A 25,875-nucleotide genomic window follows, 5' to 3' on the forward strand; every position below is an offset into this window, starting at 1 on the left:
ATGAAGTTTGACAACCCTCACTCAGAAGGTATGACGGTGATTCCCATCAATGTGCATCGCCATCAATCCATCCTTGACTGCGAGCCGAAGGATTACATAGATGGAGAAAAGCTGATGTACACTGCTTCGTGGGCGACGAGAGAACCGCGCATTCTCGAGGGGAGATTACAAGCGCACAAGCCACGACAAAGTATTGAGGAAGGCCACCCCATGATCTGTTTGGCCCCTTTTCATAGTCCACATAACCTCTTTCCTACGTATTTTTACGAGACCATCAGACAGCACTTCAGAGATCGCGATCAACTCTGGGGACCGGAAGATTTCCGAACAAGAGGTCTGTTGATTTCTCGACACTATTATTCCAATTGGGCACAAGCAGTCTTAAAGAAGCATGCAAGTACACTTGCCAAGGTTGGCCTATACGATGCCATAGAAGTTACATCTAAATACTTCTATAAGGAGCCCACTGTGATCAAGGGCTTTCTTGAATACTGGTCACCTACTACCAACTCTTTCCACCTACCATTTGGGGAGATGAGCATCACACTTTGGGAACTGCATCGAATAGCAGGCCTTCCTTTAACAGGCAAATTCTATGACGAATTTATTCCGTCAAATAGAGAACTGGCATTTGTATCTTCTCCCGATCGCAAACCATCTATTTCTGAAACTACCATTGAACTTTTTAGAGGGATGAGGAAATTTTCGAATTTCCATAAGCTTTCTCCTTTGCAGTGGTTGGCGCACTTCTCTAGAATGCTCGGGTATTTCCAAACCCAGAAATCAACTTTCCCTTTTCTATTACACATTCCTTCGCACCAACCTTTTATCTTTCCCTACAGATTCCGTAACTGCCGTTGCAAGGAGTGATGACATGAAGGAGAGAGCAGATTATAGTTCTTTTGGGGAACTCGCAGCTTTTCTAGCTTATTGGCTAAGCATCGTAGCACTTCCAAGTTCCAAATGGGCAGATGCTATTCCCCTCCCAGTCTTTGTTGTTGCCGGTGCTCTGGCAGAGGGGCAAAAGTATTCCCTTGCACCTCCAGTGCTATGCTCTATCTACAGAGCCTTTGGAGAAATAGCCACACACATCAAGAACCCCACCAGTGGATCTTCCTCGACATATACTTCGTGGCACTATTTCACCGACTAGTTGGGAGTTTACTTCCCCTGGACCTTCGAAGCACCAGAGAAGGCATACGTTCATCCTATGCGTCTCCCACTCTAGTTCTTTCAGCAAAGGGCTATGGCCAAAAGGTCATACGAATGGGTGGCCAATAAAATTCGAGATGATGATCAAATAGACTTCTTCCAATTCCGTCTCCATTGCTACATTGAGGACACTGACATGGTGGATCAGGGAACACTTACCGTAGCGGAAAGAGCTTTCTTTCTCTCTATTCGCTCCTGCAGCCTACCTCTCCGAGAAGGGACAGAATTCTGGCTAGAGCCTTACTACCCCAACCGCTTTGCTCGCCAATTCGGCTATATGACCAAGCCGTGCCGGAAGACTGCGGATTGGTCACCAAAAAGATGCATTGCTACGGAACTGGTCCTATCAATTGGGCCACGATATGGAAGCAATTACTAGGCGGTCGCATTAATTCTTCCTTCATAATTCCCAATTGCGACCGCATAGTTCCCACTTCATATAGTTGGATGCGGTGGTGGGATCATCAGTCGTACTTGATCAACAAATGTTTACCAGTGGACTCCCCCATCTTTCTTCATCCACCCAGTCTGAGGGGCAGAAAATTTGAGGGCGGAATTGGCTTTATTCCGGAGAAGAGCCATGCATCTCATCACAGTGAGATTTACAGAAAAATATCGATAGAAGAGCCGATCCGTGAGAAGAAGCCCATTAATACCCTGGATGGCTGGTTTGCTCACAGGGTCTTGACAGAATTTGAAGGAGTCCCTCGTGACTTTGGCGGTCGGGCCACAAAAGATGTTGAAGGAACATCTCCTATTCTTGCAGAAACCGCAACAGCTCAGGAAGGACCAGTTCAAGATGAACCAGCTCCTCCTGCACAACCTACTCCTCCCAGCTCATCATCTCCTATGACCAGATCACGTACACACTTGCAGGCGTCACCACCTATTCCTCGAGAAGGCGATAGGCCAACATCTACATCCCCTTCAGTTCCCACAAAGAGAGAGCCTCAACCAGCAAGTAGTCGGGCTGCCTCTTATAAAGGAAAGCAAGTCGTAATTGAAGAAGTGGATGAAGAGAACTTAGAGGATGAAAGCTCGACCTCTTCATCAGAGGGTACCGCCTCTATAGAATATGAGGATGATGAAGATGACGCGAGCGACAAGGACAAAGATGATAATTTCGAGGAAGGAGAAGTCAATATAGATGAGGAGGATGTAATTGCTGAAAATCTTGAAAAAGAACACCCTCCTATTGCTTCCGAAATCCTTCCCAGTACCAACATTCCTGCAAAGTCTACTGCAACAATTGAGGAAGAAGAAGAACCCTTAGATTATGAGGAATACGGATATTCACCTGGTAATGGATTTTTTTTATTTTTATTTTTAAGTTCTTTAGATACTTATATGCATATTTAGCGATTATTATCTCATCATCATTGCCGTATCTTTATTTCAGGCGCTCATGTTGCTAATATTGAAATGGGCGATACTCCTTCCTTAAACCCTCCTCCAACTGCACCAGGGACTTCACCAAGGGTCCCTCCAATTCCATTGACAGCACCAAAAAGGGCAGCCCGTGAAATTATCTTCCCTATAGAGGCCTACTCCTACTACCAGAGATTCAAGCATAGAGGCCAGAGCGCCTTCTTTCGCTGACATGTTAGGAGTCGGCCCCTCTACAGTCCAAGAAATCCCTCCTCTCGCTAGTCACATTTCTGCGGCAAGTATATATACATTGATTTTTAGGAACTGTACATCTTCTAATTTGTATTTGCTTATCTTAGCTTTCTTCCTTCTTCCTTCTTCATACTACAGGGACTCCTCGCAGTGGAGCGGCATGTTCTGAGTCCGTGGCCATTGCTTCCGAGCTGTCATCTCTTGCGAAGATCCCCGTCCACAAGATGCTTTTAATGAAGAATTCTTTGTCAGCGATAATTCACATCTTTAAAGATCCTAAACAGTGGTCAGACCTGGACATTGCCATTGAAATTCTGGAAAGTTCTGTGAGAATGGCAAAAATCAACATCTCTGCTCTGTGCAATTCCCTTCTCAAATTTCGCGATTCAATAATCTCCTTGGCATCAGTGGAGAATGTTACAATTGCTCCCGAGATTCTGGAGTATGGGAAGCAATTAACTCTGTCTAAGGAAAAGGCTTCTCTCATTGCTTCCACTATCTCTAAATTTGACCAGGAACAACTAGCTCTTCAAGAACAACTGAAGATCTATACTGATGACAGAGTGATTATTCAAGACCGCATCGCTGCTCTGAAGGAAGAGATCTCGCAGCTAGAATTGAAAGGTCACGAGAAGGAACTATCCATAAAGGAGATTGAGGAAAAGATTCAAATCAATATTCAGTCTATCAACACTGAGAATCCAGAGCTGCTCAAGAGCGAAGAGATGATTGCATCCTTGGAAGATAAACTGGCTGGTCTTCCTGACCAAGCAAAGATCATACTCGAGGAAAAGTCAAAGCACGTTGCAGCTCAGATGCAATTAAAAGAAGACTTGCAAAAGTATACGAGGATAGTGGGAATTATAGAAGAACTTTAAGCACGTAATTCCTTTTGTATATATGCTTTTTGAACAAGTAATCTCTTTTGATTTTCAGTGATGATTTTCAGTGATCTCTTTCATGCATTTCTACATCACACATTATTCCGAACATGTTGTCTATGCAGTAATCTTAGCATAATTATTGACTGATGGATTAATATAAACACTAGTATTTTATGCATTTTAGTGCGGGATTTCCTATGTGACTTCATTTATTTATATATTTTTTTATTGGCGGTGCTAGATTTTAATTCAGTTAGTTAAACAGTTTAAGCTCTTGAGTAGTGGAGTCGGGTCTCACGTGATGGCCTCTGTAACTCTTAAGAGTTCACTGGACTTCTCACAGCCTATGGAGTTCACAAACCACGATCCATCAGAGGGGCCCAATGAAGCTACCGGGGCCGTGAACTCGGTTGGAATTACGCACAGGGTTGGCCGCAGTAACTCTCTAGAGTTCACGGGGCGCACAAGGCGACCTTTGGGGTACCAAATCTAGGGCCGCCAGTCCGTCAATGAGTAAGTTTAAGCCCTTCCTCATGAGTTAGTACTGAAATCAAGCCGTAGATCTGGGGGGTCTTACGCACGGTTGGCCTATCTAAAGCTCACACTGCGGCCCTCATTTTCTTCGTCTGCAAGGTCGAGCCCATTCACGGGAGGGCATTTTCCTCCATTCCTCGTGACGCTGCCGGAAAGCTATATAGACGGCATGGGAGTTACACGTGACTGGTCATTGAGGACTTTTGGCCTTCTTAGACTTTTGGTCACTGACTCCGTCAGCTGCCCGCATGAGTATGCGTACGATGGCCTTCACGGCTTTTTAGGGCCACTGGCTTCTCACCGCTACCCGAATGGCGATCTTGATAGGCCTTATGCGCGATTGGCCATTGGCTTGACTAGGCTGCCTTAAAATGCCTTAGAAGACAATGATAGGTATGATTAGTTGTTGTAAGGATGATAGACATCTCTGTCTGAAATTGATACATCACCACTTCTACTAATATCTTCGATTATACCCATCTGTCCGTCTGTGTTGTTCCTAATATACCGGCTTGGTGACGGTATCAATTTCAGACAGAATTTTGTAGGGCTCGCTTGATGATGGTGATGTTCACTTCCCTTTTGCAATATTTGCTAGTACATAGTCTTGATATGCTTGCGAACTTCTTCTTTATTCATTCATCAGATGATACATGGCCATGATCTATTCTTTTCCCCTTTTGATTCAGAATCATTATTCTGATGATATTCTGGATCAAAATCAGTAGTGTCTTCAGGAACAATATCTTTTGACAAGGCGAGCATTGATCGATATACGATTCTGTTTTCCCTATTGGAGTATACCTCTTTTATGATGTACAGCCTGTCCTATTTAGACTTGAATTTGCCCCCTGATATGATTGCGATTACTGTTGGGCGGTCAAGTATTCTTCATCAAGCAAATCCAACTCTCCCAGGCTTATTTTCACATTATCATCATCTGTTACAAACTGATGTACTGACGTTACTTTTATTTCAATCAGGATCCATGCTTACGCACCATAGGATCAATGTGGCACTCTCCATATACTTGACCCCCCCTGATAAATTCGACCTGTATCAACTTATTCATTGCTTCTTCTATCAAGGGAACCAAGTCCGGACGGAATTGCCTTTGCGTTTGTTTAATCAACTCTTTCTCCTTAGAGACATTGAAGCTGTGCATTGCCGCAAAAGACTACACGGCTGTAATCATATTCACTGATGAGTCTACCCCCACTCCTTGAAATTTTCTTCGCTTATCCTGATCGATTCCAATAGGGATTTGAATTCCCTTCCCATGGTTCAAGCCAGTGGGTTCTTCATAATCGAAACCCATGTTTTTCATAATCTTCTTACTTGCCGGACTATATTTTTTAAGATCTTATGGCGTCAGCCTACCATGGCACACATTATTCTCGGTTTCTTCTCCTGCCTTTGCTTCTTCTGAAACATAAAATTCTATTGGTTCAGGGTATTTTATGCTCGCCTCAACCTGAAATCTCCCTAGAGCGGCCAAAAATGGTTTATTCCTTTCAACATACCTTTCAACATACGGCAGTCGCATTGTGTAATTAGACTGTAAAATTTTCAACTGTTCGGATGATAAACAAGGTTAATGGCGGTTGCCCTGGCTGCCTCAGATGTTTCGGCACAAAGTAGAATTTCTTCTTTGCTTCTGCAGTTTCGAATGATTCTGCCCTTTTTGTTTTTTCTTTGATCACATTCACTTGAATGTCCTTTAGGACCTTGCTTTCATCATTCTCTCTCCTCTATAGCAAACCCTTTATAGTAACTGGCGTCTGCAAAGGACTCGGCCTCGGTATACAGCTTTGCATCGGCCATTACTTTATACTGTATTCCATCTATACAGTATTTGAAGCACTGATGCAGAGTAAAGGGTATAATGTTATACTGATGTATCCATGGCCTTCTTAGCAGAAGATTGTATTGTTGCTACATTTATAACATGACACACGACATCGGTAGTCAGTTCTCCTATGTCCGGCACTATTGTAATCTTACCAAGTGCGTGTTGCCCATCTTGATTAAAGCCTTGTATCATCATTCCACTAGGGCGTAGATCTGAACGACGGTAATTCAATTTACTCAACATCAAGAGTGGCAAGAGGTTCACCGTAGACCCATTGTCTATCATGATCCGCTTGACTTTCTTCCCACGGATATGACCTTCTATCATCAGCGACCTGTTATGCTCTGCTTTGCAGATCAAATCGTCATCAGAGAAGGAAACGACTGGTAGACAGTTTTCTTGTTCATCGTGTTCTTCATGCTCTAATTCTGCTAGTAAAGTTTCTCTAATGTCGTGATCGGACAATGCTTGAACCAAGCTCTGTCGAAATTCTTCTGATAGCTTAAGTGCATCATAAACACTTAATCGAGCCGATATACCCTTCAAATGACTTACTACATCATAAGTCACTTTCGCCACTTCGCTCTTCTTTTCTTTCTCGCCATCATTGTTCTGCCTTTCAATGACTTATTTCCCAGTAATTTCTGGTTTCTGCTTCACAGGACTTATTATCTTCTTACCCGATCGTAATGTAATCATTGCTACCTTCTTTGGCGTTTTACAATCTTCCTTCTCATTCACATCTCGAGCTTTTCCTCGGATTGTATGCACATTTACTATCGCCATGGTACCCCTTTCTTTTTCTTTACCAAGTACTATTTCACCCCTATCTATCATCCGATGTATTGTACATTTTAGTGTATAGCAATTCTCTGTTGGATGTCCCACCAAGCGATGATAGCGACAAAAATGTCTTTCCTTGGTTCTTGTCACATCTTCAGGGCGTTTGGGCTCTGGTAATTCTATCGTGCCGGCTTTTAACAGTTGGTTCATCATATGGACGACATCTTCCTTGTCAAACACGAATCCCTCATGAGAACTGAGCATCCTGGGTCTCTTTCCACTGTATCTACTCCTTGACTGGCTCCATTCTTCTCTTTGGTCCGGCCTCTTTTCCCTCAAGTCCCTTGTATCTTTGCCTCTTTTGTCACGATCGATAGCATTTACGGCCATTCTGCAGGATACCCTCCTAGCTATCTCATCGTGGAACACTAGCATCTTACGAGTCATCAATTCCAAAGCGTGAGCTTTAGTAGCCAAGTCGCGAAAAGTTCTAATATCGGCGCTGGTGAGCCTAAACGCGATTCCTATCCCCATAGAATTCAGACACATTTTGACCTGCTCTTTTTATTTCGATAACTGCCTACATGAGGCTCCCAATGTTTTTCATCTGTCTATAAACTTTTCTACCGGTTCTCCTTCTCTCTGCCGTACGGAAGCCAACTCCGTAATACTGACATCGCGCTCTGAAGAGAAAAAGTTTGACATAAAAACCTCCTGCATTTGTTCCCAAGTACGTATCGACCCTGGTGCCAAACTAGAATACCATCGAAATGCTTTGTGTGTTAGTGAGGACCCGAACAATCGTAAGCAATACTGCGGTATTGTAGAAAAATTTCCCATGCTAGTGATGAAGTGCATTAAATGTTCCTCTAGAGATCCTTCCCCGTTAAACTTTTGAAGATCCGGATGCTTGAAATTGGATGGATATGGAATATCTTCTACCTCCCTTGGATACGGCATTCGATATCTAAAACGACCAGTATTTTCGCATTCTCTTTCTACTCTAACAGCTTCTTCAACCACTTGTCTCACCTCATCTTGTGTCACAGTTCTTGCTGCTAGAACGGACCCCAGTGACCCTGCCCCCTGTGGTTGGAGGCCATCAGGCTGGTTTTCTTGTCCATTCATTGTACTCTAGGGGACCGTCATCTGGGCTATATTATGTGCAAGGGTCGTCAGGGCCTCTCTGAGGTTTCTTCATTCTTCCATTAATGCACTTTGGGATTCTGCCATTTCATTGATACGATCCTCCATAGTCGCTCTACATTCTGGGTTCGTCCCGGCCATATATATTGCAGCTTCTCCACTCTTTGACGAAGCAGTAGTTGGAGTAGAGCACGAATATGCTAATGTAATGGGACTCACGAAGAGGGGAGAGAATGGGGTCTCATTGGACTTTTCTATGCTCCCAACATCATTAATCGATTGGGGCGATACTGATACTAGCGAACTTGTCTGGGGCGGCACGGACATTGGTGAACTGACTACCAGCGCTTTTCCTTTCTGCTCTCTCGTCCATTTGACTCTTGGGGCGCTCAAAGCTGGGAAGTCATGCGCTGTCAATTGCGGGGTTATTCGTTCGGGATATATCGCCGGAGGAGCGAGTTCGGGATTCCTTTGGACTGCATTACGTGTTATCGGCCCTCTGACTCTTAGCAAAGGCTGATTCATTCTAGAGCTTCTTGCATTTCGTGCTCTCGTCTTACGAGATGTTACAATAGTCCAGCCTTCATCGCCCCCCAATGGTTGAGGCGAAGCAGATACAACCCCAGTTGTTAGCCGAGTCATGCTATTTCCACTCGTAGGGATTCGAGTCATGTGCTTCGGAATTTGATTCGGTGTGTATTCTATCACGAACCCGGTCGGAGTGAATCGGAAGTTCACCTTTCTTACGGAAGTTGCCATGAGTAGTAGGTTGTAATCAGATGCGGAGACCTTCAAACACGAAACATGATTGTAGTCAGTGGTCTGCGAAACCAGAGATTCTGGGTTCGATCCCTAGTGGAGTCGCAAACTATGATGAAAGTTTCATAACGATTTCACTGCTAATATTAAACAAGATAAATAATTCCCCAGCAGAGTCACCATTTTGTTTCGAACAAGAAACAAATGCATTTGATTTGGGAGATTATCTTATTTAAACACAACAGAGAAAGAGTATTTAAAACGATCATCACACTTTATTAATACTGAGTTCATTTACACCCTTCTAGTATCCCTTGATTCTAAGATAGATTACTCGGAATAAAGGAATTATTATGAGTTCAACTATCATAGTCAAATATTAAATTCGGCAACATTTCGTCAGTGATTTCAGTCATCTCCTAGGACTTAGGAGGAATATGCTCTTCTGCTGATTATTCTCCTTTAGACTTGAACAAAGGGAACTTGAATACTTCAACCATTTCGGCAACATAATAGCCCTTTATCTTCACAAACTGCAGGGCAGTCTGGTTGCGTGGACCCGCGCAATGGATGTCGGTTGCGCGGACCCACGCAAACCACCGTAGCCTTCTCTCTCTCACCTTCGATCTTTCTCCTTGCTCCGCTTCCTCTCAAAAATCTTTAATCCCTCCAAATGAAGGAGGGGATGGGGTATTTATAGGCCCTCGCACGTGTGATATCTCGATTTTGGAGCCAGGGGACCCACCCTTCAGTGTTTAAGGCATTTTTGTAAAGAATCATTCCTAAAACTCATTGCGCGGACCCACGCAACGGCTGTTTTGGTTGCGCGGTCCCGCGCAACGGATATCTGTTGCGCAGACCCGCGCAAACCACCCTTAAGTCATTTCATCCTTCTTCTTTTTCAATTCTCTTTCTTAATTTCAATCTTCCTCACTTCAGTCTTTCATCATTTTTTTGTCTCAACAGCCTCCATTTTAAGGTGACTCGAGTGTCCTGCCAACAACTTCACTCGCCTTTGCCTTTCCTCATTAGTCACCACACCCTTCTTCCTTTAGATCGAGCACTTGTATTTCAGTTAGGATGCTCTCGGCTTCGACGCTTGTCTTATTATCAGGCATTTCACTTCCCCTTGAGCAACTTTAGCTTTTGACACAAAGTGAAGCCTGTGTTAACTAGTAGGCTCAAAGGGCTTTTCCACCACTCCTTAACAAGCTCTGAAAAGCCCTATCTCCAACCACATTAGTACGATAAAACCCCCCCCCCCCCAAAAAAAAAAAAAAAAAAAAAAAAAACTCTCCTTCATAGCCTCTAACAATATTTGTCTGTGATTAGATACAAGCCCAATACAGCTTTTTAAATCTCATTTATTTTTTATAAATTGGTATCACTATACTCTTCATTTTCTTTGATCTTATAATCTTGTTGAACAACTTAGTCAACCAAAACGACTCAACATCTCCCATACACTTCCAAATATCTATTTGCATACCATCTGGTCAGAGGGCCCTTTCTTTTTTTCATCTCTCAAAATAAAGAATGATACATCCTTTCTCTAAAAACTATGAATCAATCCATATTTTTTAAGATGAAAAACATACCTCAAAGGTTTGGCCACCCAATAATTAGCATAGTTCCAAAACAACTATAGCGACCCTAAATTCTTGTATGCATTCATATACGCATGCACACACTCGAGCACGCATGCACTCACGTATTTACACATGTACTCACATTTTCACACATATCACAGATTTAAAAGAGAAACCACTGAATTTTGTAGTGACCCAAATGACCTGTGTGCATTCATACACACATTCGTACACTCGATCATGCATTTACATATATACACATGTACACAAGCATACCTACAGAACATAAGACAACTATTGCACTAAGCCCATTGTAAGACAGCCTTGGCCCAAAAATAAGGTAATTCGAAGCTTTTGGTGGCCTACAAAAATGGGCCCACTAATTTCATATTTAAAACTAAATAATATATTTTTTTTGGGTAATTATTTTTTTTCCTATGGAGTGGCGCACAATGATTGCATAGCCTTGATTTTTGTAGCATCCTATCATCATGGAGTGAAAGTGACCGAAAAAAAATCAGTAGTGTGACTGAATGTGAATACCTTAAGAAAGGAGAAAATTGTAGTTATGGTTGTTGGAGATGACTTTTGCAAGCTAGAGGTCTCCCTTAGAATTGGAAAAGGGTGAACATCAACATCCTAGATTTTGAACCACCCTGGAATTGAAATTCAGGATTTTCAAGGGTGCCAAATAACCCCAATTTTACAAATCCTGGATTTCAATTCCCAAATGCCCAAAATTTAGGATGGTGCCAAACGACTCCCAAGAAGAAACATAGCTAAATTACCCCCAAAATTAAACATAAAATACCTACACTACCCCTCAACATCCAATAAAGATAAAAAAAAAAGACCAAATTACCAAGAATCCAAGTTTTTCTTCATATTTGTTCCATAATCATTGGAATACTAATATGATAGCATGGCATGGCAGAACAGGATTCAATAGCCAACCCCAACTAATTGGGATAAGGCTTAGATGATGACGATGATGATGAATTGAATACTAATACATTAGGATCTAGTTAATACACTTCCTATGAGTATCCAGTACAACTGTACAAGTATCGTTATCATGTTGTGTCCAACATACCATGTTGAGCATATGCGACTAGGTATTATAGGTAGAGTTGGGCATTGAGTTGAGTCAGACCAAGTTAAGAGTTGGGTATCGAGTCGAGTCAGACCAAGGTAGACTTGACCCGATCCAAGTCTGGGTCTGACCAAGACTAACCCGGACCAAGTCTGACCCGGTCACAGGTACCGAGTCGGGTCGAGTCAGCACCAAGTCGGGTCAGGTGTGGCAGGTATCCATGGGCTGAAATCACAGCTCAGAACCTAAGTGCACCTGCCGGAATTGCAGCTTCTCCATCAGCTATATGACATCTTAGATTTGAAAGGTCAAATCTGGTTTTTTTTTTTTTTTAATGCACGAGTCAGGTTTCGGATCGAGTCAAGTCAGTACCAAGTCGGTTTTCGGGTTGAGTCAAGTTACTAGGTGATCCAAACTCGACTCGGTTTGAGTTCAGATTGGACGAAGTCTACTTGGTTCGGATCGATTCACCCTCTCGGTTTGGGTCTAGTCTGAACGAATCGAGTCTGTCAAGTCGAGTCAAGTCATCCCATGCCCAGCTCTAATTATAGGTAATCATCAGGCACCTGCCACACCCCTATTGAACTTACAATGGTTTGTTTTCAATGAGACATTTAACAGTAGATAGTAGAATTACTTATTTGTTTTGGTTGAGCTAATGGTTGACTGAGTTATCCACAACAATTTTATTCATTTTTTGTTCTTTCTTTTTTTCTTATTCTTTTTTTTCTTTTTCTTTTTTTTTTTGTGCATATGTTAAAGCAAAAGAAAACCACCAAGCAATCAACCTTGAAGAACAATTTATGTTTTTGATGATGCTTGGATTGGAAACTTCACCACATCTCTCATTATTGTGGCATCCAAGCAATTTCCTTGCGATTTTACAGTGCAGAGTTATATCATCCTTGAGCTAATAGTATGTTTTGTATTTTTCCCAGCATCGATGTTGGGAGCAGAACCTGACACTGGTAGAGAATATAGCCTCAAAGCCACTAGTGGCACAGTCATTCTCACTCCCTTGTGGATTAATCATCTGTTTGGGACATCTGCCAGATGCAGATGGGCGCTGGTGTCCATCCATCCATCCAAATGCAAATGGAAGGATAATGGATCTACCAGTTATCATCAAATTCTCATTTTGCAGTGGATTGTGTGGATGGCGGCATTCAGTTGCTCCCACTGCACCTAAGGGGCTGCACCAGATGGCTCTGCTTCACTCCTTCAACAAAATGGGTAACAGCCTGCCATCATTAATTCCATCCTTAGTACAGGGTAGTGTCCAAACATATCCTGAAGGACTCCCAAAACACAATCATATGATCAGTTGTGGGTCCAATCATAGGTGTGTTTTCCATTCAATCTTATGCACAGGGTGAGATGTTTCAGTTTTATCATGAGCATGGAGAATAAACTCATTCACTGACAGCCTTAACAATAAAATGGTACAGCAGAATGGTCTTCCTACCATTTTGCAAATACAATTCTTTAGTCAGATTCTATCACTTAATGTAGCACCACATGCATGTTTCTGCCCTTATATTATGAAGCTCTCTCATTTTCCTCTAATAGATTTTATTTATCATTGCAAATAAAAAGCAATGACTGAGAATAAATTACACAAAACTTGCCAACATGAGGAAAAACAATCTATCCAAGTTTATGAGAGGCGATCAATTATTTATTTATTTATTTTATTTTTATTTTTTGAAGTAGAGGTGATCAATTATAGACATTTGAGAAGGCTATTATGATGGTGATGAATTGTATATAGAGGTTCATTAAGTCCAAGTATAACCTTGCTCATCTACTCCCTTGACCCACATGTGCAGGATTAGAACGGTCCATCTGGTGGACCACAATGATGATTTTCTATCCCAAACAAGTCTAAACATCATGTGGGCCAAGGTGTATGAAACAAACGAATGCCTTAAACAAATTTTTCTATAGAGGTACATTTGTTTACACACTGTTGTCACTTGATAGATTCTAATTTTCGGCAAGAGCATCTACACAGAGTCAATCACCTAAGGACTGCTCGGAGCACATGTGCTGTATTGGCATGTGTTTTTGGTGCCTAGATGGGCAGGTCAATACAAGTCTCTAAGTTAGGTTTAGCAAACCTCTTATATAAAAACTATTAGAGAGAGAGAGAGAATCAAAACCCAAGTAGACATGTCACCTCAAAGCACGGGAAGAAAGCAAAGGGAGTAAAACTTCAGCGTCTACAATGCAAAAGTGCATCCAATAGCAAGCGAAGGAACAAGAACGTGACTGAGTTTAAGGACACAAAAAATAAAATAAAAAATAAACAGAAGATTGAAGAGTTCCTTAAGAACATTTGAGGAAAAAGAGTTTTTTGAGAGATGAGGACAAAAGGGTTACCTCCCATATAATTGCAGAGTAGTCATTAGATGATGAAGCTAAATATTTCCCATTATTTGAGAACTGCAAAAACCATACTTCATCAAGGTGTGCTTGCAGTACCTGTTCCATAGGCGAAACAAGTTAGAAGAAAGACAACTACAGTTTGCAAATGAGGGTGGAAACTGCAACTGTTAAAAACATATACACACATGAGGTTGATTGTTGAGGGAAAATAGAGGAGAAATTTCTGAATAAATAATGGGGCCTGTTGAAGGGCTTATCACACTAGGAAGAAACCAGAACAATCACACACACACACACACACACAGATACTTCAATTACTAAAGAAAATTTCTGATATATATATATATATATATATATATATATATATATATAATGGGAAATGGTATTATCCGATCGACCTCATGGGAACTACCCATGAGGTCAAGCTGTGTGGGCCCCACCGTGATGTGTGTTGAACATCAACACCGTGCATTTGATGGGTCCCCTTTAGGTTATAGGATATCCAAAAAATCAGCCGTATATGGATCTCAGGTGGGCCATACCATCTAAAACCATGTGATGACATGCCTAAAACATATAAAAGCACTTGGAGGGGCCCACCTGAGTTTTGGATGCAGCTGAAAATTGGTCCGACCCCTCATCCAAGTGGACACAAGATTATGAACCACATCTCGATGGGCCCAATAAATGATTATGAATGTTTTAATGGGAGGATAACCCCTCTAAATTGTTGTATGTGGTGTGGCCCACACCTATTCATCCAAGACTATGCAGCCAAAATCACAAAAGACAAGATCAAATGGAGACAATGTTCAAGTAATCATTTGATTAAGGGGATAGGAATACAAAGTTCTTTCATAGCATTGAAAGAGCGCGAGCTAGAACCAGTAAAATCAGCAGTCTCCTTATAAATGGTAACGGGGTCGATGATATTGATAGCCTCTTTGAGGAGGTTATCCAGTATTATAAGCGCTTCCTTTCGAAGGAGGAATTGAGATGCCCAAATCTTGATTATCTACCATTTAAGCGGCTCTCGGTTGAAGACGCTCACTCCCTTGAATTACCATTTCTACAAGAGGTGAAAGTGGCAGTGAACTCTTCGGGAAGTGACAAGGCCCTAGAGCCCGATGGCTTCCCGATGGCTTTTTTTCAGGTCTTCGGGGAATTTTTCAAAGATAACATTATGGGTTTCATGTCATAATTCTTCGCCAAAGGTCAACTATCGACTGATATTGGTGCATCCTACATTGCCATAAGCCCAAAATGTTCGGGGGTTGAATCATTAAGGGACTTTCGACCTATTAGCCTAATTGGAGGGCCTCACAAAATCTTAGTGAAGGTCTTGGCAACTCGCCTTCGTAATGTCATCAAAATCGTCATCTCGAATCATCAAAATTCCTTCGTCCCAGGTAGGCAAATCCTTGACAGTGCTTTGATTGCTCATGAGTGCCTTGACTCTACACATAAGAGGGGGTTAAAGGGTATCGTTTGCAAGTTGGATTTGGAAAAGGGGTTTGATCATGTCGATTGGGACTTCCTCAACTATATGCATCTCCGTATCGAGTGTGGCAAAAAATAGCAATCCTGGATCCATTCTTGTGTTAGCTCGGCCCATTTCTTGGTGCTCCTCAACAAATTCCTCAAAGGATTATTCAAATCTTCTAGAGGCCTCTGGCAAGGCAACCCTTTATTGCCTCCTCTTCATTATTGTGGTTGAAGCCTTGGGGGTTATGCTCGCCAAGGGTCAAACGAGGGGCCTCATTCGCAGTTTCGAGGTAGAAGGCTTGTCATCCCCCATCTCCCATCTTCAATTCGCGGATGACACACTATTTTTCTATGACGCTTCCATGGACAGTGGATAATCTGAAAATTACTATTCGTTGCTTTGAAGTTGTCTCGGCTGAAAGGTCAACATTGCAAAAAGCAAATTATTTGGTGTGCAAATGGACACAAGAGAAGTAGAGCTTTTCACTGAATCCTTCGGATGTACGGGCGGTGCTCTTCCATCCACCTTCATGAAGCTTCCCCTTTGTGTGGGAAAACCGGCGAAGCACCTTTGGTACAAGATGGTGGTGAGATTCCAAAATTATTTGGCAAGGTGGCAATGCCGCTACCTCTCCCTTGGTGGACGCATCACTCTTATAAAGGCAACCATGTCAAATCTCCCTCTTTACTTCATGTCCATCTTCAAATGCCTGGCCTTAGTCCTCTTGAGACTTGAGAAAATCATACGTGACTTCTTATAGCAAGGGCGGAAGATAAGAAGTTTCACTTAATGGGGTGGAACGAAGTTTGCAAATCCTATAAAGGAGGCACTAGCATTGAAGACCTCAAATGCATGAATGAGGCGTTGCTTGGAAAATGGCTATGGAGATCTAATGATGAAGATGAAGCACTTTGGAAGAAAGTAATCAGAAGTAAGTATGGGTGTTTGATTGGAGATTGGTGGAATACGGAGTCCACTCTTTACAGATTGTAGGCTTTGTGCAAAGGGATTCACTCCACGAAACAAGCTTTTATTTTAGGACGACATTTGGGTTGGCTCGCCGCCCCTCAAAGTCGATTTCCTTAGGATACATCGTCTAGCCCCGGACCCCTCTATATTGGTGGTTGGATGCTTCTCCTATTCAGGTAATATGGTTATTTGGAATCCCCCATGCAGGAGATTTCTTCATGACAATGAAGTGGAGAAGTATGCGGCACTACTAGACAGTATTCACGTTTGCCTTCAGTCTCCTTCTTCTCCAGATAGAATGCATTAGAAGGTTGATAAATTTGGATCCTTCGCAGTTTGTTCTCTCCACTCCATCATTCATGCTGCCAATTGTCGAGAACAGGTGAGGCACACCAAATTTGTTTGGAGCTACAATGTTCTGCCAAATATAGCTGCTTTCGGCTGGTTGGTGGGACCAAGGTGTTCCGTAACGGTAACGGTGGCCGTAACAGCCACCACCATTACCTTTACGATACGGGGCATAACGGTTGTTACGGCCTCGTAACGGCCATTACGGTCTCTCTTTCTTATTTTTTATTTATTGAAAAAACCCCCGAAAAACTTGTATCTGCCCCGTAATGTTGATTAAAAAGTATGAAAAACCTATATATGTTCTGTAATAGACCATTAAGGGACTATTATGGCCTTTATAGGGGATGTAACGTGCCGTTAATGGCAATTACGGGTCATTTTTTTCCACAACGGTTGTTACAACTGTTACGACCCCATAACGTGTAATGGTTGCCACCATTACCTTTACATAACGGCCTTTACGGCCCCGTAACGGCCTTTACGACACACCATGGGTGGGACAAGAAAAAGGTTATGATCATTGATAATCTCCAGAAGAGTGCAATGGTTCTTCCGAATGTCTGCCTATTATGTATGAGTAACGAGGAAACCATCAACCACCTTTTCATCCACTGCCCCTTTTGTGAAAGATATGGGCAGATTTTCTGGGACGTTTTCAAGTTTCTTGGATTTTCCCGATGATAGTTTCTGACTTCTTGCTGGCGTGATATAGCGTGGGCTTTGGAAAGGCGAGGAAGGCCCTTTGGAGAATGTCTCTCCTAGCAATTTGGTGGTCTGTTTGGGTGAAAAGGAATGCAAGATGCTTCATCAATGAAAGCAATCCAACGGAAGGAATTTCTAGAAGGGCTTCTTCCTTTGTAATTGAATGGGCCTCTTGCATTCCCTTCCTCAGAGATTGTAATCTTCTTTTTCTCGAGATGTAGCAGGGTCGACTCCTCGGCGCCTCGGTTTTTGTTTTTTGTTTTCTTTTTGTTGTTCTGTTGTTTCTTTTCTTTTCTTTAATAAATTGTGATGCCTGTCCAAAAAAAAAATGGTCACAACACCCAACAGCAAAAAATATGACTCTTGGGCATTATGCCATCGCATACTCAATCGCATACAAAAGGATGCCGCCGCATACTCTCAAAATCGCATATGCAATATTCCTAAGCCATTTGGCATATGCCATCGCACAACTGACAACATTGAGGTCTTGGTATCGATTCCCTAGTGGGGGTGGCTAACAGTGAAGTGTGAACTGACAATGGGTGTACTAACAAGCTAACCAAAAAAAAAAAAAAATGACATCAATGGTAAAGACCTTCAGTTACTTCCCTACGTATTTATTAGTCACTAGTAAAGATTGCCATGAAGTGTTAGAGAGGGTATCTCTTGGTAGCTTACATTCCATATGAACTCAGAAGTTGACGAATTGTGGAGCACAAAGGATACCTAGTTTGAAAAAAAAAAAAAGTGCACTTTTAAGGGATGAGGAAGACAAAGGCTTAGGAATTGTCCCATAATGGCTTGCTCTCCTTCAAATCTTTCTTTGTAAATGGCGGTATTGGTGATGTTGTTTGTGATTCACATGGGCATATTGAAATCCACTTTTATGGATATGCAACAAAGCTCAAACATGTAGAAGAAAAAAGATAAGGCCCTTTGACGAGGTTTTCGTATCATCTCACATTAATGCAATTGTCTTTTAATCATTGAGCAGGATTAATTGGATATGCTTGGTTGGTGCCAATGTTGATTACTAGCACGATCCAAGCTCACACAGGGTTAAAACAATTCATTTTGCTTGGTTTCAAGTGAAGCCAATGCTTTAGTTTAGCCCCCTCTCTGGCAAAGGAGATGGATAGGCTTTTTGCATCTTGTACCACGGATTAGACCCTTATTTGGAAGCTTTAATATCTCTTTCTATAGAAAGTTCTAGTTATCCACACACACAAAAAAAAAAAAAAAAAAAAAAACAAAAAAACTTGAGTTTTAAGCTTTCGGATTTAATAGAAAGAGGATCCCCTCTCCAAAAAGGACCTAGCATCCCCAAGTTGACAAGCTCTACCATCTTCCCCTACCAAATGAGCATGATCCAAGTAAAAGACTTTTCTCTCATTAAATGCAGATCCTCTACGAAATTATTCCTACATCACTCAAAACTAAGAACAGATCTACAATGACCATTGAGGAACACCAAGACGTCACTTTTGCAAACTCATGAACAAGAAGGGCAACCAAATTCATTGACAAAAAACCAGCACCGTAGCGAAAGAGGAAACCTCCCTAGTAAAGTTTTTTTTTTAATGCCTTTACCTTCCAGGTAATTTTCTGTTTTTTCTGGCATTCTCACCCAGAACTATAAAACATCATCCAAAGAACATGTGTCATTAAGATATATTATAAAGAAGCCTTAGGCAAACCACATTTTCCTTTCTTTTTTTCTTCCCTTTTTTAACAGTAACTATAACTTTATTATACTAAACAAATTAGAGGAAACAACGGAGGGAGACCATGGGGACATTGAGGAGCCATCCTTGCACCAAATTACTTCAAGGTGACACAATCACCCATGAGGTCAACAACTGATCCTGGCATCACCCAATTCATATGGAACAAGCCCAAAATGCTCCCAAACTTGTGAACAAAAGACCAATGAATAAAGAGATTGTCCATTAACTATGTCGCTTCCATATGTATGAGACAAATAAGAGATCTTCTTTGCATGTTATCGATAGGGGGCACTTTCTTATTTCCCACTAACCAACCAAACGTTGTCGCTCGAGGAGCTCCATAAAACCAACAAGAATAAGGGAATGACCAAATAGAAGGCTTCGCATGGAGCAGATGATAAAAGGATCTGACCGAGAAAGGATTGGAACTGTGGGCATGCCAAAGAGTTTGTCTCATGATCCGCTAGGATTTTGCCCCTCAAGAGACTGCGGAGTTCCGCCATCTCCACAATCTCATCATTTGACAAATTCCTCCTACAAGGAGACCACACCACTAAACAGCCACAAAGCGAATAGCAATCCTTCACCAGAATCTCTATATAACACAATACGAGCTAAACCAAGGAAAGAATGGACAAAAGCGGACTCCACACCAAATGTCTGTCCAGAAACAGATCCAACTACCATTCCCCAAGGAAAAGAAAATGCCTTCGCAAAAGCGATGCTCAACCAAACCAATCGCATTCCACACAGTAGAAGTCCGATATAAGGACAACTGATTCAATCTCCATACATCGTAACTAAGCCCATATTTTTCCACTAATACTTCTCTCCAAAGCCTTCCCTCCTCAAATCTAAGCCTCTAGAGTAATTTCCCAATAAGCGCCATGTCTGTGGTTTCAAGGTCCTCAATGCCCTCTCCACCTTCCACAATCGGCTTGCAAACCTTTTTCCAACTAAGAAGCCGAAATTTCCCTTCATCTTCTAAACCTTGCCACAAAAGTCGCACCTCACCTTTTCTAGTCTATGAAGCACTAACTTCGGACATTTGAATAGAGACATGAACCCATATTCCCTCAAATTCCTTTGAAAATGAGGAGATCACAATGGCCTATCTCCTGTCAGGTTGATGGATTGGGCAATTGTTGCCCATGGGTTGGAGAACACAGCATAAAGACTAGTTCAGTCCCTACAAAAAGAGGCATTCCCACTCTAAACTTGAAGAAAAAAACTTGCGGCATATTGCTAAAATCATTGGTTCGGTAATGTCTTACTACAATCTTACTTTGGCTCCATCTCCCACCTCAAGGCCACCCCACCCATAAAATCATCAAACCCACTAACCACAACAATGTTTTTGTTGGTTCTTGATGAAACACATGGTTCTTATCTTCCTTGATGGACAAAAGAGTAACTAAAAAGTCCAAGAAAAGAAAATAAAAAATATGAAAAATGAAAATAATAAAACAAAACAATGTAAATGCTAAAGATATGAGTATTTGTTTTATAACAACTTGCTTAAAACATACAAAAAAAAGTCAATAGGATGAAAAGTCAAATATGACTTGATTATCATAATGCATAGTTTTCAACACTTTCATTAGTTCCTAAAATGTGGGGAAAGTGAAACTTTTTTAAGTCAAATGAGATGAGTTTAGAAAATGGCATACACTAGAAATAATTCACCATTATAGCTATAATTGATGAATCTTGATTCAAGCAAGCATTCAAGAACTTTGAGGAAGAAGATAACTACGACAACATGCAATGCTTTTAACAAATTAAAGAATAGTATGTGTGTGTATAACATCTTCTTAGCCTTTTCCAAGCAATCTAGGGAAGGCTAAATGGTACATTGGCAAAGTTTGACAATAGGCTGCCCACTAAATGTCAATATTCCTCTTTTACCCCCACTCTTGGATATCGTCCATGGCATAGCTCGCATTGACATGAAGCTGGAATCGCTAGTAATCGCCGGTCAGCCATACGGCGTTGAATTTGTTCCCGGGCCTGTACACACCGCCCGTCACACTGTGGGAGCTGGCCATGCCCTAAATCGTTACCTTAACCGCAAGTAGGGGGATGCCGAAGGCAAGGCTAGTGCCTGGAGTGAAGTCGTAACAAGGTAGCCATACTGGAAGGTGCGGCAGGATCACCTCCTTTTCAAGGAGAGCTAATGCTTGTTGGATATTTTCGTTTGACACTGCTTCACACACAAAAAGAAGCGAGCTACGTCTGAGCTAAGCTTGGAGATGGAAGTCCTCTTTTGTTTCTCGACGGTAAAGTAAGACCAAGCTCATGAGCTTATTATCCTAGGTCGGAACAAGTTGATAGGATCCCCTTTTTCATGTCCCTATGCTCACCAACATGGTCCCACATGGTACTAACCCCAGCCCAACTTTACACACCCCCAAAAGGGCAAGCAAGCAAAGTAGGGCCATAAAGGGGCATTTACTAGGCATACCATTGAGCATGAGTCACATGCATGTAGGGTCATGCTCAAGTGGTTCACTCCACAGAATATCAAGGAGCCCAAAGATCAATTTTCACTGAAAAAGTTACAAGACAACTAGTCATGCCCCTTGCTACATGTTAGCCCAACTATTAAGTGCTACCCATAAAGGGATGTTTGCAAACAATTAGGGTCTGGAGCATGTAGTTTCAAGCAAGCCTGCTAAGTATGCTAGCACACACATACTATCAAAGGAGAAAATCAAGGAATGATGAAAACATGAACCCATAGGCTTTCTCAGATCTTACCAAACTGATTATTCCATGATTCATCATTAATAGTTAATGTATTACTTCTGCAATACATTTTAGATATTTTCCAATAATTTTTAATTGTACAAGTAATTATTAATTCCAAATGAACTTCAAACAAATCCAAGTTTGAATTATTTGTACCAACAATTCCCAACTACACATAAATGATCCTTGGACAGTACGATTAGGGTGCATGTTTGAAATGTAGTCATTAAATGATCAACTTTTATTAACGCATCGATTACATTGCAGTGATTTTCTTATCTTAAAAGGAGCTCCATATAATTTGTGTACATATCAAGGTTAGGTCCCAAACAACTAATAGAGTTTATGAATATCCTCAAAGTAAGAGCACACTGTGTTAGAGTTGATGCGTAGATGATATTTGGTTGGGAGAGGAAGCCCTCACTTATACGTTCCAAAGCTATTCAAGGTGGCAAAAAAAAACGTTGGAGGAGAAATTCTATAAAGAGTTGGAGGCAAAGTAGAGAAGAACAATATCATTTTAAGAAACTTTAAAGACAGCCAGGTGAGGATTTTGCTAAACTTTAAAGACAGCCAGCTTTTGGAGGTTTTCATTAATAGAACCGGTGATGATTCTGGAATGTCTAAGTGGAATCCGAAACATAGCATCTCCATAAGATCATTCTTTCTTGCCCTGTCACCTAAAGAGGATCAACCTCTTTGTGTGTTAGTTAAGAGTTAAGACTACCTCTATGCCTCCGTAGGTTGAGACATCTACATGGGTGGCCACTATAGACAAAATCCTTACATTGGACCACCTTAAAAGTAGAAATCATCAACTCCCAGCATTTGTTATGTGTAGAAAGGAAGAAGAAGACGCCCACCACCTCTTCATGGACTAAGAGGCAGCAAAAGCCATATGGAGCATTTCTTTCTTTAATTGACATTCAATGGGTTTTCCAAAGGTGTCTAGGAGAAGTCTTTATAAGTCGGGGAGCAGGCCCTTCGTGGAAACAAGATCGCAAGGCGAATGCTTTCATTTGCACTCCATTGAGAGATTTGCAAGGAGAGAAATAACCCTATCTAAAGAAGTGGGTTGTCCTATCCCTAAGATTGTTAACAAATCAAAATCAATATCATCAAATGCTCACTCATCGAAAAAGAATTTCAAGTGATAACGTTATAAGACATTCTTAGGGGATACTGTGAACAATGTTTTTTGTATCATTATCATGTAATGTATCGCGCTCTTAGGATACGGATACATATCGGTTACCACATTGGATATATCAATCATATCGCGTAATGTATTGATATTGTTGGGAAATATGAGGAAACATTGAGAAATTGGTCGAATTTTTCAATAAAACTTCAAGGATTGTGAAAAAAGACATCAATACACACTTAAAAATCAAAACATCACAAAAAACAAGTATGCGTAATAGGTTTCCTTTATATGGGGTCATAATCTATGCGTTGTCTGACTAAACTAATGTAAGAATATTCAAAGTCTATTCATATAATTTATAAAGTAAGAAGACGTGTATGGAAACTATGGTGTGTGGTAAAGGCTGTTACAAGGCTCTAAAGGTTGTTAAGTAAAGGTAACAGTGGCAACCATTACACGTTACGAAGTCATAATGACTGCAATGGCCATTATGGAAAAAATGACCCATAAAGGTTGTTACAGCCCCCCTAACAACCCGTTATGCACCCATAAAGGCCGTAACGGCCTCGTAATGGACTGTTACAGAGCCGATACAGGCTTTTTGGATTTTTTTATTTATAAAATAAAAAAAATAAAAACTGTAATGGCCATTACAGCCCCTGTAACTGCCGTTATACCCAATATCGTAAAGGTAACATTGGTGGCCGTTATGGCCACCATCACCATTACGAAATACCTTGATGAAAACACAAGTAATACATTCAAAAGCAAAAGAAGTAGAAAACTAGAAATATACCTATGAATAATGTGTGGTTGTTGCTCATACCAACATAAAACTGGACAGTGGCTCAGAATCATCTCCATCTCGATAGTGTTGGGCATAGTACTGCTGCTCCACAAACCAATAATACTGTACCTAGGTCATAGTAGAATGATACCAACAAAAATACTCCCCAACATATCATTGATACTCATCCTCTACAATTTGAGAAAATTTTCAAAATTTTCCCAAGTTTCCTCAAATCAACCCATCTTCCCCTACATCCCAAAATTAGAATGCATGTTATGATGATTTCATCAAACACTCCTACGAAATCGGGGCCAATTGACCGCTGATTAAAGTGGAATTTCGAAAAGAAAAAATTAACATTTTAATTATTTTTTATTAAAAATATTTTTTTCCAAAAAAATCCCCAATTTTTCCCATAAATGTTTGATTTTGTGTTTGGACACAAATTGCAACCCATTTGTGAAAATTGAAAACATTTTATTTTTCCCAATTTTCCACAACTCAGCCTCTCTCCTAAATCTCGAGATCAAAGCTCCAAATCTATGATTTTCCATACAAAACATGAAAAATCATGGATTTGTAACCATTTGACATTTATCTAACATAATTTACAACAAAAAGAATGGATCGAAAATTGAAAATCCTCACTGGATCAAACAGGTGGGATATATCAGCACTACCTATGTGTTTCATATCACAAGAGTGAGATACAAGATATATCGTGAGATACATTGGCCGTTATTGTCGATACTGAAAATATTCATTGTGATCAATAGCAAGCCTAGAAAAGAGTGATGAGCAGATGGAACAAGAACAACCCTACCAAATGCATGTGAAAGCTCAATTTTGAAAGTTTTCCTATTGCAAACCTGGGGAATTGCAACATGGGTGGGGCCTAAAAGGATGATCGGGGTGTAATCCATATTCAGGAGGCATGTGGGGCTAGGGAGAGGCGTTCGAAGCTAAAGCTAAGGTCCACTCAGGATCTTCTCTAAAAACTACAAAGGGATAGTGGTAGGAGGCTCGTTGAGCATTATCTTTTGGCCTACTTAGAGAAATTTCAAGCCTGGGAAGGTGTGCTTCATGTTTAATGAAATTTAGGCCCCTGCCTCTAAGATAAACATTATTAACAAAAAGGCATGCTTTATTGCTGATGTAAAAAAATTGGATCATGGCACTGGTCTAGGTCCAAATGTTTAATCTGATTAATAAATGGTTTGCATCAAGGACCTCCCAAAATCCGTCCAACCCAAACCTGATTTTTAAATGGGTCCAATTTGGCCATCCTAAAATGTACCCGACCTAAACCCAAGAAAGTAGTTTTCCAAGTCTAGGGAGAGTCGGAATTGTTAGGTTATGTGGAGCCTGATCATCAAAGATGTCCCGTTCATCCAGCTAGCACAATGTTTTATGTAAACTCTAATGCATTTGGGTAGTATATATAGCTTGTTGTGTGTGTGTGTGTATGAGAGAGAGAGATTGTACTGTATTGTATTGAGAGTTGCTTCGTTTTTGGCCTTTGAGCGTAGTTGATCAGTGGGAATCCATGGACGTACCGAAAGGGAAAGACATAAATCTGGGTTGTGGTGTGCATCTTCTTTCTGTTTTTCTTTTGATTTCGTGTGTGTGTGTGTGTGTGTGTGTGTGTGTGTGAGAGAGAGAGAGAGAGAGAGATTGTACTGTATTGTATTGAGAGCTGTTTCGTTTTTGGCCTTTAAGCATAGTGGATCGTTGTGAATCTATGGACGTACCAAAAGGGAAAGACATAAATATGTGTTGTGGTGTGCATCTTCTTTCTGCTTTTCTTTTGATTTCAATGTTGTTGTGTATATGGTCAAGAAAGGATCTTTCTCCCAACAAGAACTAGGAAACTTACTAAGTCTTAACTAGGGAAAGTGAGCATTGGGAAACTATAACTAGTTAATTAGTGGATGAATGTGAAAGTTGGTGGAATTGGAAGTTCTTGCATGTGACATATAAGCAATAAAAGAAGTTGATGATTTGAAAGTTCACATACAATCACTTTTCATCTAGCTATCAAATGGGTAAAAAGAAAAAACAAATAAATAAATAAAAAGAAGACAACCAT

The 25,875-nt window shown here is 41.0% G+C and overlaps 1 protein-coding gene across 1 annotated transcript in view; it reads right to left on the reverse strand.

The window, feature by feature from the left end:
- The window catches only part of LOC131246644 (WD repeat-containing protein 26 homolog), a 41,075-nt gene that overhangs the window by 10,720 nt on the left and 4,480 nt on the right, over positions 1-25,875 (reverse strand). Inside the window, exon 3 of the mRNA XM_058246988.1 lies at positions 13,855-13,956. Coding sequence (XP_058102971.1) covers positions 13,855-13,956 — 102 coding nt within the window. The remainder of the gene's footprint in view (positions 1-13,854; positions 13,957-25,875) is intronic.

The sequence above is a fragment of the Magnolia sinica genome, chromosome 1 (assembly GCF_029962835.1).
Source record: "Magnolia sinica isolate HGM2019 chromosome 1, MsV1, whole genome shotgun sequence".
Classification (NCBI taxonomy): Eukaryota; Viridiplantae; Streptophyta; class Magnoliopsida; order Magnoliales; family Magnoliaceae; genus Magnolia; species Magnolia sinica.